We start from the raw sequence: 17079 nt of genomic DNA on the forward strand, positions 1-17079 counted from the left end.
AATGGCAATGCAGTAGGAACTAATATTAAATTAAATAAATAATTATACTAAGAAAATTGTAAAAATAAAACACCACTCGAACCATATGGATGTTACAGGATCTCATTAGGAATGCGCACGTGTCCCATGGACCCATCCAACGTCCTACACTAACTATAAATGGAAAGACACGTACCGGTCTCCGAAAAGCGGGAGCCACGTTGGCGGAAAATGGCACCATGAAACAACAATATCCATAGGGAGATGACCGGATGCAAGCGGTCACTGGCGCCACGCAATATGGGGACCCACGTCTGACAACTGGCGACGCTTTTACGGACTGATAAGCAGGGCGTAGAGTTTGTGGATGAGATTTGATTTGAGGGTGAGAAAAAGGACCCAACAAAATATAATAAAATAAAGGTAAGAAAATTGAAAAAGAGAAGCAATAAAAAATAAGAAAAAGCGCAACGGTGGGTGTTAGAAGCATCAACCACTAAATAAGTGCCACTTGGCAGGATGGATGGGAGTTTCCCTCTTGCGTCCTTAGCAGCCTCAAATTAAAACGACTCCTTCCTTTTTAAAAAATAAAAATGAAAAAATGAAAAATGGTAGAGAAATTATAGTGGCTGAGATTGCTTCTCCTTCGGGAAGAGTTTGGTGTCGATGCTTCTGGCTTGTTGTAGTTGTACTTGCAGAGTTTGCTCTCCCAAACACTCTTCTTCTAATCTTCTTCTTCCTACAGTTCTCTGTTGATTCTGCTTCTTCATTTTCTTCTTCCGATCCACAAGATTCAGATTCGCCATTGCTCGAGATGACTTCTCTGCCTCCGGGGACCGTTAGATGAATTCCCTCAATTCTCATGCATGATCGCTCTTCCAAGCCTCCTCCTCCTCCTCTTCTTCTTCTTCTTCTCCTCCTTCTTCTTCGTCACCATGACTTTGTTCCAAGGTACTTTACTGTTTGCTTTCTGTTTTCTCTTCTTCTTTCTTTATAATTTCTTTTTCCCCTCTTTTTGGTTTGGTTTCCGAGAAAATATAATCTCCAGAAACTGATAATCGATTTATTCTTCGCCTTTTCGTTTTCCTCTCTTTGGTTATGTTCACAAAATAAATTGCAGGATTCGAATACATCAGGTACGCTGAGCTGAACTTTTCTGCTAGGATAGTCTCTCGTTAAATATTCGCTACTACAAACAGCTGAACTTTCCTTTGCGATTAGTTTTTCTCGGTAACCAAACAAGAGAATGGAAATTGTTAATTAGTTTTTGTAGTGACAGAGATAGTATTAATTAAGTGATGTAAGAAGTCAGAAGCTAGAAGTGGTCTGAGATATTTACTAATTATAGTTGTTTCCACGTTTGGAAGGTTTCAGCGCTGTGGAGTTCGTTTTGGTGAGGATTCTGATTAAGGAATTTTCTTTTATTCTTTGGGAGAAGCGTCTCTCTCTCTCTCTCTCTGTCGCGGTGGATTCTTAAAATTTGATAAATCTTTTTCTTATAGTTCTTTCTATCTATTATCTTGTTTGTGTTATGACTTTATGAGTTGGAATGCTTATGAATAACTGTTGATTCCAAACAGAGACGGATCTCTACCTATTCTTCTCGCTTTGTTTATTTTGCAGTAGCAACCTCTTCTTTCTATCAGATACTGCTTACTTTCACCATAACGGCTTTAGGATTAGCTGTGCTCCATGTCACAAAGGACGAAAGGAGATATTCCTTTTATCCATTCCTTGTCAGGGAAGATCTGAAGCAGCGTCAGCTGCACACGTCCTGTAATGGATGCATACTCCTCTGGAGAAGAAGTGGTTGTTAAGGTCAGTTTATTGCAGTACATGGAAATCTTTAACTTGTCATGATGCAGCTCTGATTTTCTCTTGAAAGGAAATTAAACGATTTTAGTTTCATTAACTAATGAGATAACTGGCAATTGCAGACAAGAAAACCATATACAATTACGAAGCAAAGAGAACGATGGACAGAGGAGGAGCATAATCGGTTCCTAGAAGCCCTAAAGCTATATGGGCGAGCATGGCAGCGGATAGAAGGTAATATTTTACTCCCAACCGACGCCTAATTTTTTAATTTTTGTTTTTTGGCATTTCACCTGATGAATATGTTCAGTTTAGATTGCCAATTAATCTCGAAATATATCCGGACTCAAAATTTTGAAATTGATGTCAGCTGCTGACTTTCTTTTTAGGAAAAATAAATAGATCTTAACTGGAAACTCTTTTTTCTCCCGTCTTCTACCCGTTTTTCTTTTATCGTGTTTTGATTCTGTTGTGCAGAGCATATAGGAACAAAGACTGCTGTGCAAATCAGGAGCCATGCACAGAAATTCTTTTCAAAGGTCAATGGGTACCTTCTCATCTCGGATCATATGTTAGAAATATTGATCCTTTTACATGAATATATGCTTTTTCTTGACTTGCTATTGATTTATTTAGTAGTTTGGTACATCATTTAGTACACTTTAATCAATACAATTCCTGTCCATTGCCATAAAATAATTCTGTATCTAAACTGTTGCTTTCGAACTTGAAAGATCTTACATGAAAATTAAGTAAATCTGACAAATTGACCAACTTTGTCAGGGAAATTCAAAGCAAAAGTGATTCTTTGATGTTAATGTTTTGTTCAGAAAGTTGTTAGCTCTTTTTTTTTTTTACCAAAGATAGGAGACTCGAACCCGCAACCTCTTAATTGAGTATGGGGAGACAATGCCATTTGAGCTATAACTCATTGGCGAAAGTTGTTAGCTCTTTCTAAAGGCACTTGTGAGGATGGTATTGAATTATGGTTGATGAGTCATGGTACATCAAAATGAGATTGAGAAATTTACATTAGATAATAAAGGAGGTTAAAATCGTACATAAAACGTGATGGAAACTAAGTAATGGATATAACTATGTGTATCAGTAATGTTTCTAGATATGTCAAAAGATTATTTATGTTTAACATGGAAGCTTCTTTTTGGTGTATGTTCAAGTTGACTTAGAATGAAATAAATATAATACTCTGATTACAAAAACTTTTCATCTTATTGATTTGTTAAATTGTGATACTTTCAATGAAAACAAAATGTCATGAAGTTGATGCCCACTCCATAAACAATTAAACATAGTGTATGTAAGGATAGTATGACCCAATTTACATCACTGCACATTATGCATAGTGTTGGAGGCCCATTTTGGTATTCTAATCAGTGGCTTTTGGAGAACACATTACGCTACTGACTAAACAAGTAGAGAAAGTTTAACTACCTTCTACATTAAGGTTAAGCATTTCAAGGGTAAACCATCTTTGCAAAAGAAATCCAAATTTCCCTATGCTGCCGTAATATACAATAAATCCAAGTGCAAGAATCTTCAATATGCTATTGCGTATAAGTATAGAAGTTTCATGGATGTAGTTCAAATTAATAATGAGTAACGACTTAATGACTACTAGAGGTTCATTCAGAAAATTTAATGGATTTTAAGGCTGTAGGGTTCTTAAGTGAGATTTACAATGCTAATTTATAACTAAGAAAGTTGACCCTGCAAACCAACAAGTTTGGTTGGAATTCCAGCACTTTCAAAGCTAGTATGTAAGTCAGCCGGATCATGTGTGTATATGGACCAAGTGTAAGGATAATGTATTGGGTATTTAGGCTTTGTACTTTGTGTAGAGAAGTAAAGGAGGACAATAATTTAATGCCTAGAATGACAGGGTCTAGAGGATTGTTATCTAGCTGCAAAATCAGTGCCTATTAGAGTATAATGCAAGATAAGACAACACAGAGAGAAATGGAATCGTTTCTCATAACTCTTATTGAATACTCAATAACTCCAATGTTATTCTTCATTGAATATATCAGACGCACTTGTATATAGTATGTATATGCACAAAAGTAAAAGGATTTGGACACTGATAGTCTGATAGAGTAACTCCCTTATTCATTTGTTATGGCCTTTACTAAATTGCTTACAATTGCTGAAATTACAGTGCTCCTTAGGTGAAGGAAAAAGCTCAGGACATAACTTCAGTCTTAGGTATTTGTATGGGTTACATTTTCTGATGCACCTATGATTTCTGTGTTAAGCACAAGTCAATAACTGTTCTGAATTGAGTTACCATGCCAAACCCTTTTACTGGGTTCTATTTGGAGAATAGAAGGGGGCCTTCACTCTATTCGACAATAACCTACCGATAGCCACTTTGATACCAGCTATCAGTATTCAGTATTCACCTTAATCCAGCCTATAGATAACCCTTTCTGTGGCATCGATAACCAAGGGTCTGATACCATTGTTAAATACCTAAGGAAAGTGAAAAACCACACCTAAAAGCAATAGGATTTGGACTCTGGCAGTCTGATAGAGTAACACCCTTATTCTTTTTTTATGGCATTTACTAAATTACTTACAGTTGCTGAAATTACACTGTACGCATTAGGCGAAGGAAAAAGCTTAGGACATAACTTCAGTCTCAGGTATTTGGGTTACAATTGCTGAAATTACACTATACGTATTCGGTATTCACCTTAATCCAGCCTATATGTAATTTCCATGGTGCTGACAACCAAGGTTCTAATACCATTGTTATGTACCTAAAGAAGGTGGGAAACCACACCCAAAAAGCTAGCCATTAAGGAGAGAGAACCACTTTCCTTAAATATAACGTCAAGTATCCCAATTACCCGATGTGAGACTTTGGGCACTGTAATGGACATATAATATGTGAATTAATATTGGTTTTAAAGTTGAAAAAAGGAGTTGGGTTTGGGTGGGTTTTGGGTTTTGGATCCTTCCGGGTTTGCCCGGTTTTACCATGTCCAAAAAAAAAAAAAGTTGAAAAAAGCAGTGAAAGATGAGAGAGGGGGGGGGGGGTGGTTGGCCAAGTAGTCAGTTTGATTGTTTGGTCAAGGTCGCCCCCCCCCCCTCCCTTTTTTTTTCTATTTTTGTTCATTGCGATAGTATTTGTGCCTCATGTACAGCATAGAGCTACTTGTCAAAGCAAAAAGAGCAACAAATTAGTCACAAGGAACTAAGCCAGGTCAGGTCAGACGACGCCATAAAAAGTACCCGAAAATGGTTAAACCCACCCAGCTGAATTTGTGCTGCTTAATGTCAGAACCCAGCACAAACATTTAATAAGTACCACTGAAACCTCAAAGTTAACATTTTAGAGCTGACCTTACATGGAATTTATCAATTTAAACAGAAAACTAGCCTAATAGAAAATTTTATAAGTGGACTAAACCGGAAAAATGATATCGAAAGCTGTATTTTTTTAAAAAAAAACTTAGTTGTAGGATTGAAGATTAAACAAAATCATGCTCTGACATTAAATTATTCAACTTGCGAGTTATTGTCCTCATAGGAGATAGCTGGTCGATCTCTCATGGAGAATAACCGCTGGTTACTTTTGGACTTTCCTCAATAAAAGAAATATTTTTAAACTGATTACGGAGGAGCTGTAAAAGATCCCAGTATTGCACGACAAAACTTTTTCAAACATATACTATTCACATACCTCCACTTCAAGTCATTCACATAATACCTTGGTCCCTTTGACTTCTGTATAATGAGCTTGGTAGAAATGTTAGCTGTTTTTTCTACTGATGAGGAAAGGCTTTTTCTTTGATTTCCCAGTGCACCATACATGAAAGTTTTTAGTTGGAAAACTATATTCTGAGAAAAAGGGAACATTTATCAAATGTTTGTGGTTGTTTTCTTCATGTCAGATTCTTGTCAATAATTGCCTTTAGTCATGATTGTAATTGATAATATACGATATATGATTTGGTACTATGCAATCTCTTGTGGACTGTTAGTTGACATCTCCTGTTCCATGGAACTAGAACTCAGTTTCCAGCTCACTAATTCCACATTAATAATCCTTGATTACGCCTAAATTTATTTTTCCCCCCAACATGATTGGAGAAACTTTCTAGATACCGTCTTTTCTTGGCATTCTTCGAATAAAAAGGTCTTGTACATAGTTTTCTTCTCTTCATCTCAATAAAATTCCTTTTTTTTTTTTTGAAGAAAACAGTGTACAAAGTTGATTCTGCTACATGTGAGATCACTGTAATGTTCGTGTTAGATCTACCCAAAATTTACTGATTAGTATTTTGGAAATCATCAATCCCACCAGAATGCTTAGATGGTTTCTGTGAAACTTCAGCTGCTGATAATATTGTTACAATTTTTTACTTCCAGTTGGAGAAAGAGGCCCTTGTAAAGGGTGTTCCGTTAGGACAGGCTATTGATATAGACATCCCACCACCAAGGCCCAAAAGAAAACCAAGCAATCCTTATCCCCGTAAGACCAATGTTGGCACCCCAACCTCACATAGTGGAGCAAAATATGGAAAGCTTCTCATTTCAGTTGCATCTTCACATTGTAAACAAACTCTGGACTTGGAGAAAGAACCTCTACCAGAGGTTAATTTTTATTTTCTATATTTTGGTTCAGAAAATTTTATTGTGTATCCCTGTTAGTGAAATAATTGTGCTTGTTCCCTCTTCTGTCAGAAGCATAATGAAGATGAAAGGCCAACTTATGCAAACGAGAATAAGAGTGAAGGCTGCTCAAAAGTGTTTACTGTTCTTGAGGAGGCACCCAGTTCGTCCCCATCTTCAGCAGACAAGAATTTAATACCAATGTCAGTGCCAATGCAAAATTCATGTGCCTTGAGGGAGTATATACCTTTAGTGAAAGATGTAATAGCTGAAGATGAAGGAAATAAATCTTTTGTTACTGTTGAACTTGAAAATCAGAAGTTGGGGATAGATGATGGTAAGTGCACGCAAACCAATGGCATTTGTAAAGCCTCTAAGATGGACATTTATTGTGCTTCTAAAGCCAAAATGGTTCATACTGAGAAAGCAGATGGAATTCAAGGCAGTCAGAATTACCCAAGGCATGTCACTGTGCACGTCATTGATGGGAATCATGGAACTGCTACACAAAATCCATCCCATGATACATTGTTTCGAGACTCCGTAATTCCGCAAGGAGGGGTTAATGGGCAACCCAATCTTTTTACCAATCCAGCTGCATCAAACACAAGTGGAAGTCAAAATGACACAGCACGATCCTCTATTCATCAAACATTTCCCCCATGTCCTCCTTTCATGCAGCATAATCAGGAAGATTACCAATCATTTCTTCACATGTCATCCACATTTTCAAGTCTTATTGTTTCCACATTGATGCAAAACCCTGCCGCCCATGCTGCAGCAAGTTTTGCTGCAATGATTTGGCCCTGTGCAAGTGCAGAAACACCAGCAAATTCTCATTCGTGCTCTCAAGGAAGCTTTCCATCTAGCCATATTGGCTCTCCTCCAAGTGTGGCAGCTATAGCAGCTGCGACTGTAGCTGCTGCAACTGCGTGGTGGGCTGCCCATGGGCTGCTTCCTTTGTGTGCCCCACTTCATACTGCTTTTGCCTGTCCACCTTCATCAGCAACTGCAGCTCCCTTGATCAATACTGGCGAGGCATCACCCAAGACAGAGCAAGGAAACGTTGCTCCAGAAAATCCTCTGCAAGATCAGACAGCTGATCCAGAATATTCAGAAGCTCTTCATGCTCAAGATTCATCTTCTAAGTCACCAGCTGTTTCTTCATCCGAATATGAAGAGATTGGAGATGCCCAATTAAACGCTTCAACCAAGGCTACTACTGATCATGGGAAGAACCAAGAAGTTTCTGAACACCTTGACCCTGACAAAGTGAATGGCAGCAAACAAGTTGACCGCTCCTCATGTGGTTCCAACTCAGCCTCTAGCAGTGAAGAAACAGATGCACTAGAGAAGGAAGAAAAAGAAAAGGAAGAGTCCAAAACACATGATGCAAACCATGTAGATACTGAGCCAATTAATCGTCGTTGTAGAAGCATTAGCTACCTTACGGATTCTTGGAAGGAGGTCTCCGAAGAGGTGCTGGATAATATCTTATGACATAAATTTATTGTAATCTATGCATATATTGTTTTTCTCCTCATGCCATGTTTGTTATTATCAGGGACGGCTGGCCTTCCAGGCTCTATTCTCCAGAGAAGTGTTACCCCAAAGTTTTTCACCTCCGCATGATTTGATAAACAAGGATCATCAGATGGGCAATATCAAACATGACAAGCAGCAGGTTGAGTGCAAAGATGAAGAGGATCTTGACAGTAAGAAATGCAGTTCTCAGTGTGAAGGGGTGCAAAAAAACCTGCAATTTGAAGAAAATAAGAAAGACGAGGAGGGACTGCTGGCCATAGGTCTTCAACAAGGTAAGCTCAAGACTCGTCGAACAGGGTTTAAACCTTACAAAAGATGTTCAGTAGATGCCAAGGAAACAAGGATTGGAATGGCCTGTAACCATAGTGAAGAGAAGGGTCCCAAGAGAATACGCCTGGAAGGGGAGGCTTCAACATGACTATTGACATATGCAGCATTGAGCATGCAGGTGCAGTCACAGTCACACTAGGCACACCTCTTTTGCATATCATTAATGTCCCCTTCTTTGGTGTTGTATTGTTTTTATTCTACTTCAGCCCACGAAACTCATCGTGTAGGTGCGTGTACCATATTAAATTACCAGATACACTCTTTTACTTTCTTAAACTGATGTTACTGCTGTTAAAAACCCCGCTACATAGATAAGAAACATTAAGTACTGTTTGAGCATTGAACATTCAAGTAATTTATGATCCTTCATTCAGTCATTATCCCCGTTTTCTTTTCAAGTGTCGACATCTATGAATCATTTGTCTTCTATTTCAAACTATGCGCGCATTGACTAAAAAAGGTAGCATGACTGTATATGATTATTATAAATAATTTAATATGATGTATTACATGACACTAATGAAAGTATCGCTGTTTTCACTAAAAATTACTTACATGTACTAAGAAAGGTACTACAAATTTCTCCCGGTTGTGTGTACATTGCATATATTCCATGCATAAATGAACTAAGAACAGCTATTGTTTGAGGAAGGCGCTTTCTATATACAGATTTCAAAATCGTAGTAACTGCAATATAATTCCACCTTCTCAAAAGCAATTTGAATACATTGCACATGTAGTTGGTTCAGAACTGCATGTTAGACTATTTACAATTTCCACGTTGAAAGAATTAAGAACATTTATATACACGGAATTAAGCAAATATCAAGGTCCCTCTACAACGCCATAGTAGGTCATATATTTCTCTATACACTTAACGTATCTGTCAAAAGTTTAGTAGGCCACAATAATAAGAAGTTAGCCTTGACGCCACCAACAATTGCTTCACTTTATCCACAAATAACAAGTGGCCATGTAAGGACTACTGTACATAGCTGGTTATTTACTCAGACAAAAGAATATGGGTTGCTTTGGGAGAAGACTCTGATGAAGATTTTTGATGGGATTGCAAATTGTGAATATATTGTAGGATTCGCTTCTCGTTAGCAGCAGTAAGCAAAAATGGTGGGTTTAATGGAAGGTTCGTTGCTTCCCCCACAATAAAGGAAAGCAGAAGCATAGCTTTTGAATAAGATGCAGCTGCCCTACCTCTGTTCTCCATATATTCATCTACCTGGGAAAATGGCAAACACCTAAGTACTAGCATTTTCATTCATATACCCTTGAGGAAGACTAGGGCTCAGAAAAAATTGATTAGTGCACATTGGAGATGTACTTACAGCACCACTTTTACCAACTAGGAGTGCTTCTTGGAATATGATCTCCATTGCATCTGGCATCTCAGCTTCTCCTGTAAATATATTTTCTAGTACTATGAGTATATAGGAAGATAATTCCTTAGATAATATGGAACTAATGGAAGGATTAGAATAATTCCTGAAATAAAAAGCAGTCCTACCATCCATATTTTGAATATGACGTGACAGTGTCTGAGCACTATCAACTGCAGCAATAAACCCCTCTTTTGCCCACATGTAGACTGACAAAGGATCACAGAAATTTATTTTCTTTTCCACGTTTTGTGATGAACCCACATCTCCATAGGAAGTTCTGGCTTCATTGGCCAAAGTACTTGCAGGCAACACACCCTTATTCATCCAAGATTCACAAACGTCTAGAGCTTTCTTCCATATAGCCAAAACTACTAACTCAACTGCAAACGATTCCAGATACAATTTTGCATTGTACTGCAAGATATGGACATCCAAAATTATTATATATTTTGAAAAGACAACAGAAAGAGCGGCAGAGTACATTATAACTATTTTCATTTTCAGGCATATTTCAAAACCAATAAAAACCATATCACAGTGTGATGTAGTGAACAAGACTAACTCACCTTTTCACATGAAAGCTCCGCAAGGATCTGCACATACAGATGCAATAACTCTAGCCTGTTTGAAGAGCTCAGCGAGGAAGTTCCATGCATTTTACTTAAGACATCAAATGCACGGGATGCCACTAATGCCACAGGTTCACCACTTTTTGGATCTTCTAATTGACCAGCATGGCAATGGGATGGATCGTTTGTTTGCATTGGAACACCAGTTTCCATGTTAGTCCTCTTTGAAGAGCAAATAGAAACCTTGCAAGTGGAATTATCTTGCACAGATGCCTCAAAGTACTCAGAGAAAGCTTCCAATGATGCAAAATGATGATTGACTAGGACATAATCTTTTTCAATGGACTCCATTAAACGAGAAACTGAAAGGAAATTGAGGTTTGGAAGGATAAATAATGGGCAGGAAGCAATGCAAAAAGAAGAATGCAATTTTCAGAATGTATTAGACCTTGAGGTTCTTTTGACAAATGAGAACAACCAAAAACAGGCGTCTCAACAGCCTGAATGCCAATTGTTTTCTTCCCAGTATTTCTTTGCAGTGCCAAAGTATCATTGAGAACTGAATTGACTACAACTGGATCATCTACTAATGACTCAACATGATGCCCAGAATGCAACTGAGACATGTCTGAAGTGGAGGTAACTAAGTGTTGAACCACGGATCTCTCTGATGGATGCAATAAAGACTGCTCAACATGCATGATTAACCTGTAAGTTATGAAATTTAAGATATTAATATTAGTTATGACTTGGAAGGAAATGAGAAAGGAGGGAAGAAAATATCACCTGGGTTCCTGAAGGAAATTGTGATTGAAGAACTCCTTGAAAGTTAATCGCTCAACTGCATATTAAAATAAAAACTTTATGGAAGTTCTCCACATAAAATCTAACTGTCATGCAAAACATATGTATAATTATATTTAACCTCAGATTCATCATCCTTGTGCATCTGCAACATGATGCAGAAGATTTGACATACACACACAGATGTACATGCCATTGATACCTGGATTTCGACGTAAAAGGCCTTTGCAAAGATCCAAGCAATCAGAATGTAGCTCTTTTAAAGCCTCTTGGGGAAACTGCGGCTCGCTAGATGTCAAAATGTTTTGAAAAAGCTGCAATGCAAAAAATAAAAAATTGTCAGAGGAGAAAATAGGATCACAAGGAACTTTTATTTTTTGTTTTAATGAATTGAAGCAGAAGTAGCCTCTTCGAAAACCTGCAGTTGACTATTTCCATCAAATGGTGGCTTCCCAGTTACTAGTTGGAACAATATTGCCCCTACACTCCATAAATCAGCCTGCAATTACAATACAATTTTACTTTTTCATTCTTCATAAAAAAGAAAAAGGAGTAACAAATATTTGCATGTACAATCCAATATTGGTTCTAACTTTCATCACCTTGGCATCATATTTTTTATTTTGAATTATCTCTGGAGCCATGTATAATGGTGAACCACACAGAGTGTCAGCCAAACCCTGGGGTGTGAGAGACCTAGTATAACAGCACATTAGGAAAAGGAGTAAAGAAAGTTTTAGTATTCTTGATTCCATCCAGTTGGAGTTAAAAACCATTGGAGAACCAAATATAGGAAAACAGTTTGAATGCTTGCCAGAGAGAGAGAGAGAGAGAGAGAGAGAGAGAGAGAGAGAGAGAGAGAGAGAGAGAAGAGGAAAGCGGGGTGGGGGGGGGGGTGTTCCACAAGTAGAGAAGGTGCAGCATCAAGGATCAAACAATGTCATGGTATCATATCATAAATAATATTCATATTTAAACCATTAATATTTAAATGTCAAACAGTGTTGTTTATGGATAGTTTCCCCACTGGAGATGGCTGAGTGTCATGTAAATCTGCCATCAATCATTTATGAAGAAGCAAGACACAGCATCCTTTTTCAGAAAAACATTATTAGGTCATTCTAGCATAACAATAAGCCAGTGATAAGCATAAAATAATAATGGCATAAAGTTGTATTGTTTAACTCCAATGAAGCCATAGTACCTTGCAAAACCAAAATCTCCTATTTTCATGAGTGGTGTAGCTCCAGAAGTTGCCAATAGTAAGTTCTGCATGTATGTTTAGGGAAAAACAAGTATCATCAAGGCATGAACCATTTACAATGTGAAAGCCATAGTATCTTAAAAGAAAACTTATCAGCTTTTTGGTAGGAATCTAACAAAATATACTTGGTCACTTAGATACCTGTGGTTTCAAATCTCTGTGAATGAGGTTCTTCTCTTGAAGAACCTGCAACCCCGCAGCTACAAGGGAAAAGCACATGGCAACACAACATGAGTGATGGACACAAACATGAAAAAGCTTGAAATTATGATAATAAAGGAAAAAGCCATAAGAGGTTACCCAATTGGATCATGAAGTGCCTGGCAGTGGCTTCAGAAACTTTGCCATGGCGATGAATGTAAGCTGCAAGGTCGCCACCACTACAATACTCCAACACAAGGTAAATCCTGTCCTTGGTCTATAATCAGAGTAAAAAAACAGAAAAGGCAGCAACTTTGAGTATGAAAGAGTGAGTTGAATAAGCAGAATTGGGGTGCAGGGTGCCTCAGTTACCTGAATAGCTTCGAAGAGTCGAATGATGTTGGGATGATCGATTGTGCTGAGAATAGTAATCTCTTTAAACAGATTCTCACTCACTTTGGGGCTCAGCTGCTTCTTATCGATCTCCTTAACAGCCACCACCGTGCCGGATTTGCGGTGCCTTGAACGCCACACTACCGCGAAGGAACCCGACCCGATTTTAGGTCCAAGTATGTAATCTCCGATCACCCGGGTCCCTCCTCCTCCTCCGAAATCCATAACCCAATCGGAATTCCTATGAAAGAGAGCAAAGGAGAATCAGAAAACCTACGGAGCCATATGACGTGGTGTGTATGGCGTGCTGCCTGTGTGTAACTAACTAACTAACTCAGTGAAAGAGCGGAACGGAATTGAATTCAATAGGATTGGATTGTTGGGATGGATTGATGATATTTGGAAGGGAATCTAAGGAAAGATTGTGTTTTTCATTTTTTTTTTTTTTTGTGCGGAAACGAAGCCGAGAACAGCACAACAGGGCAACTGGCAAGTCACTCAAACTCACGGAAGTTGCTGAGTGGACCAACTACAACTTATCTGCGGAGATGACTTGGAAGAAACCTGCAAATTATAAAATAGGAACACCGAACACACACACTAACACTCTATTCATTATGCCTAATTAAAAAAACACTACTAATTTAATTTTAATGCGAATCTCACTTTATAACTCTATTCGTTTATTTTAATTTAGAATATCCACGTCAATAATAAATATAAAATCGCCAACTTTTTTTTTTTTATCAATTTTGCATTAAACAATTTTATTTTTATTGTACTTTAAATCTCTAACTATCTATCTTATAAGATTAAATAATTTTTTAAAATATAAATATGACAAATTCATTATTCAGGCATGCTACACATACAAGTCTTTTTGGCATACAAATTTATACAAATTGACCCAAACTTAACAAAAACAATTCTCCATTATGACAAATGGTTAATCTCCCTCAATCAAAATCGCAACACTCAAAATTCAAACAAGAATCAAAATCACTCAAAAATCTCTGAAAATCGTCGCGAAAAGTAAAGAAAATTTCGAAGCTGAATTCGAAAAGAATTATAAGAAAATGAAATAAGAATATGAAAAAGAAGAAGTAACAAAATATGAGGAGGAAGAGGAAGAATTTTAAATTATGCAGAACTTATCAGTATAAAAATACCGAAAATTCTTAAACAATACACATAAATATCTTATTTTTACACCGAAATTGGCTGTCAATACAGAAAAATGTTTCCTTTAATGTTGCATTTTTTTTTTAGTAAACTACTATTTCAATCTACGAATGTTGAAAATGCTAACAGATCTACCCATAAAAAAAAAAGAAATTACCATTTGTACCCATAAAACATGGGTTCCAAACAACAAAATTATTCAAACACTAAAAAATTACATAAAAATTCCAAATTACCCTTATCATCATCCATATCATCTTTTCCCTCCCCACTAACTACTCCATCATCCTCATATGCTCATCACCTTACCACCACTCCCACCACTAACCCCATCCTCTATCTCTCACCAATAATCAATTAATTTTCAAACAATCCTAGCAGTAATCTTTTCAGCCGCGAGCCACCTCTCCTCCTTCGTGACAAATGTCGCGGCCTCTGTTTTCGTTCCTGCAGCTTCCAGCGTCAGCGACCACCGCTGTCGTCCTCCTTCCACCGTGGCCACCCCTCCTTCTCTCCTTCCCTGTCTCGCTCTCGCCGATCAGAGGACCTTCGCACCAGCCCCTACTTTGCCGCCACCAGCAACCCTAGAGCCGCAGTTCCTCGCCTCTCCTCTCTTCACCGCTGACCACCCTCACCTATCGTAGCTACCTTCTCCTCATCACTGAACCAGTGCCGCCGATGGGCCACCACGCCAGCCGCCACCACCATGGCCCTCTTTGCGAACCAAAACCGCGACGAGCTCTCTCTCTTTCTGTTTCTTTCGCCATCTGTTTTAAACCAATGAACCCTAATTCACTTCTCTGTCTCCTCTTCTTCCCCTTCTTCTTTCCTCTTCAAGAACCAGAGATCTCTGAACCACCATCACAATCCTGCCATCATCACCTTCTGCACTTCTAGCCGCCAGAACCACCGCAAATCACCGTCGTCTCCACCATCTGCGACGAACCCGAGCCACCCTCACTGTCCCAGTCATTCTTTCTCTCGGTCCAGACCACCGCCAGGGAGCCACTCACCAGTGTCACACCTCCTCCACTGAACCCTAACTCAGCCCCTGTTCTCACTCTCTCTTCTACTCCAACGAGTTGTCGGCAACGTCACCATCATCATTAGCTTCTCAGTCGCTGAACCTTCAGAGCAACTACCGTAGCTAGCGTCTCTCTCGCCGAAACAGAGCTGAAACAGAACAAGCTCACCCCTGCCTCTCAGAGTTTGGATCAAGTGAGGATTACTCAATTCGTTCTATTCCCCACATGGCCTGTTTGAGTTTGGCAATTAATTTGTTGCAGGGACATTAGGTGGTAGCACTCTGTTTTGAGTTCAATGAAAAGTTAAAAACGATAATGATGATGGTAATTTGGGATTTTATGTGATTTTTTAGTGTTTGGATAATTTTTGGAACCCATGTTTTATGGGTACAAATGGTAATTTCTTTTTTTTTATAGGTAAATCTCGTTTTCAACTTTCGTGGGTAGAAATAGTAGTTTACTCTTTTTTTTTTCTTCTTTTTTTTTCCTTATTTCTTTCTTTCTTTTAGTTAAATGAATGTAAATTCATTCTCTTCCAAGTAATTTTGCAGCATTATATGTTTTTTCTTCTTCTTTGTTTGATTTTTTTTTGTTTTTATTCTTGTTAAAAGAGTAAAACAACAAGAAACTTGAGAAGGTAAAACAAGAAGAAAAAGATGATTAAGGAAAAAAAAAGAAGAAGATGGTGATGATGATGAAAAAAAAGAAGAAGAAGCAGTAGAAGATTAGGAGGAGGAAGAGGAAGAGTTTTGAATTATGTAAAACTTATCAGTACACATACACCGAAAATTCATAAACAATACATATAAATATCTTAGTTTTACACCGAAATTGGCTACAAATTATACACAAAAATGTTTCCTTTAATACTGCATTTTTTTTCTTCTTCTTTTTCTTATTTCTTTCTTTTTTTAGTTGAATGAATGTAGATTCATCCTCGTCTAAATAATTTTGTAGCATTATGTGTTTCTTCTTCTTTTTTGTTTGATTTTTTTTTTATTTTTATTATGTTAAGAGAGTAAAACAAGAAGAACCTTGACAAGGTAAAACAAGAGAAAAAGTTGAATAAGAAAAAAAAAGAAAATGATAATGATGATGATGATGATGATGATAAAAAAGAAGAAGAAGAGCAGCAGAAGATGAGGCGGAGGGAGAAGAAGAGTTTTGAATTATACAGAACTTATCAGTATATATATACTGAAAATTCTTAAACAATACACATAAATATCTTAGTTTTACACTGAAATTCGCTGCAAATACACAAAAATATTTTCTTTAATGCAGAACTCCTACATTACATTCAATTCAAACCATTAACGATAAATAACAATTTTCACAAACAAAAATATTATTCATCTACAGAATCATAAACTACTAACAAAGTAATGAAAACATTAATTAGAATCGAACCACACCTCAGCTAGTTGATTGAATTCAAAACAATAATCCACTTCGCTCTGGTTCAATCGACAATCTGAACTTGAATCATTAATTATCTTCAACAATGAGATAATTGTTCAAAACTAATTTCAGAGCTTGATTTCAAAAACGTAGACAATGAAGGAAATCGCAAAAAATGAAGAAAGAGAACGCAGAGAACAAACGAAGAGAAACACAGAAAACACAGAGATGGAAGAGAACGTAGATCGAAAATGCTGAGAAAATTCGAAAACAGAAATGAAATCTTTTCAAAAAAGGCAATTATATATTTGTGTGTTGATTGAAAAGTTGGTTAGATAGTGGCACGTGATGTGAATTAGGTTAAAGAGACTTGTATGGATTTGTATCGAAAAATTACTTGTAGGTGGAGAATATTTCTTCATTATTGGGAGGAAAAAAAAACAATTTCTCCTCTTCTAAAAGGTGGGAATTTTTTTAAATAAATAAAATAAATATTTTATTTTATAAAATAAATAATTTGTAATATTTTTACTAAAATGCATTAGAACTCTTATCTCGTTTACAGTGTAAATGAAATAATACTACACCTATCTTGTTTA

The 17079-nt window shown here is 37.3% G+C and overlaps 2 protein-coding genes across 6 annotated transcripts; one reads left to right on the forward strand and one right to left on the reverse strand.

Moving 5' to 3' along the window:
- The first annotated feature begins 546 nt into the window (after positions 1-546).
- Positions 547-8684, forward strand: LOC107646131 (protein LATE ELONGATED HYPOCOTYL). Of its 5 annotated transcripts, none has more exons than XM_088492137.1 (8): positions 547-930; positions 1347-1372; positions 1603-1797; positions 1917-2028; positions 2272-2341; positions 6190-6414; positions 6505-7911; positions 7997-8684. In XM_088492137.1, exons 4-8 carry the CDS (start codon positions 2012-2014, stop codon positions 8393-8395), a joined length of 2118 nt encoding a protein of 705 aa, XP_088348263.1. In that variant the 5' UTR covers positions 547-930; positions 1347-1372; positions 1603-1797; positions 1917-2011; the 3' UTR covers positions 8396-8684. The 5 variants fall into 5 exon arrangements, with proteins under 5 accessions (XP_088348263.1, XP_016205809.1, XP_020959874.1 ...); XM_016350323.3 differs by having other exon boundaries at positions 2272-2333; XM_021104215.2 differs by having other exon boundaries at positions 569-930; positions 2272-2333; positions 6508-7911.
- Positions 8685-8971: 287 nt separating this feature from the next.
- LOC107646132 (Protein kinase superfamily protein) lies at positions 8972-13513 on the reverse strand. Its single transcript, XM_016350325.3, has 13 exons — positions 12852-13513; positions 12639-12756; positions 12480-12538; positions 12279-12343; positions 11677-11770; positions 11493-11573; positions 11277-11388; positions 11057-11111; positions 10719-10978; positions 10268-10632; positions 9827-10115; positions 9648-9718; positions 8972-9541 (listed from the first exon to the last, which is right to left on the reverse strand). The coding sequence occupies exons 1-13, from the start codon at positions 13095-13097 to the stop codon at positions 9311-9313; spliced, it is 2046 nt and encodes a 681-aa protein (XP_016205811.1). The 5' UTR covers positions 13098-13513; the 3' UTR covers positions 8972-9310.
- Positions 13514-17079: the final 3566 nt, after the last annotated feature.

This window comes from Arachis ipaensis, chromosome B6 (genome assembly GCF_059453495.1).
Source record: "Arachis ipaensis isolate K30076 ecotype BB chromosome B6, ASM5945349v1, whole genome shotgun sequence".
Classification (NCBI taxonomy): domain Eukaryota; kingdom Viridiplantae; phylum Streptophyta; class Magnoliopsida; order Fabales; family Fabaceae; genus Arachis; species Arachis ipaensis.

What these genes read in the sequence shown, in the direction of transcription:
- LOC107646131 (XM_016350323.3), top strand. Translation starts at nt 1,759, where the DNA reads ATGGATGCATACTCCTCTGGAGAAGAAGTGGTTGTTAAG. An exon ending in GAGAAGAAGTGGTTGTTAAG is followed by an intron (nt 1,798 to 1,916) that starts GTCAGTTTATTG and finishes TGGCAATTGCAG; the next exon opens with ACAAGAAAACCATATACAAT. An exon ending in CACAGAAATTCTTTTCAAAG is followed by an intron (nt 2,334 to 6,189) that starts GTCAATGGGTAC and finishes TTTTACTTCCAG; the next exon opens with TTGGAGAAAGAGGCCCTTGT.
- LOC107646132 (XM_016350325.3), bottom strand. Translation starts at nt 13,097, where the DNA reads ATGGATTTCGGAGGAGGAGGAGGGACCCGGGTGATCGGAGATTACATA. An exon ending in ATAAAAAATATGATGCCAAG is followed by an intron (nt 11,574 to 11,676) that starts GTGATGAAAGTT and finishes TTGTAATTGCAG; the next exon opens with GCTGATTTATGGAGTGTAGG. An exon ending in TTTGTCAAAAGAACCTCAAG is followed by an intron (nt 10,633 to 10,718) that starts GTCTAATACATT and finishes ATTTCCTTTCAG; the next exon opens with TTTCTCGTTTAATGGAGTCC.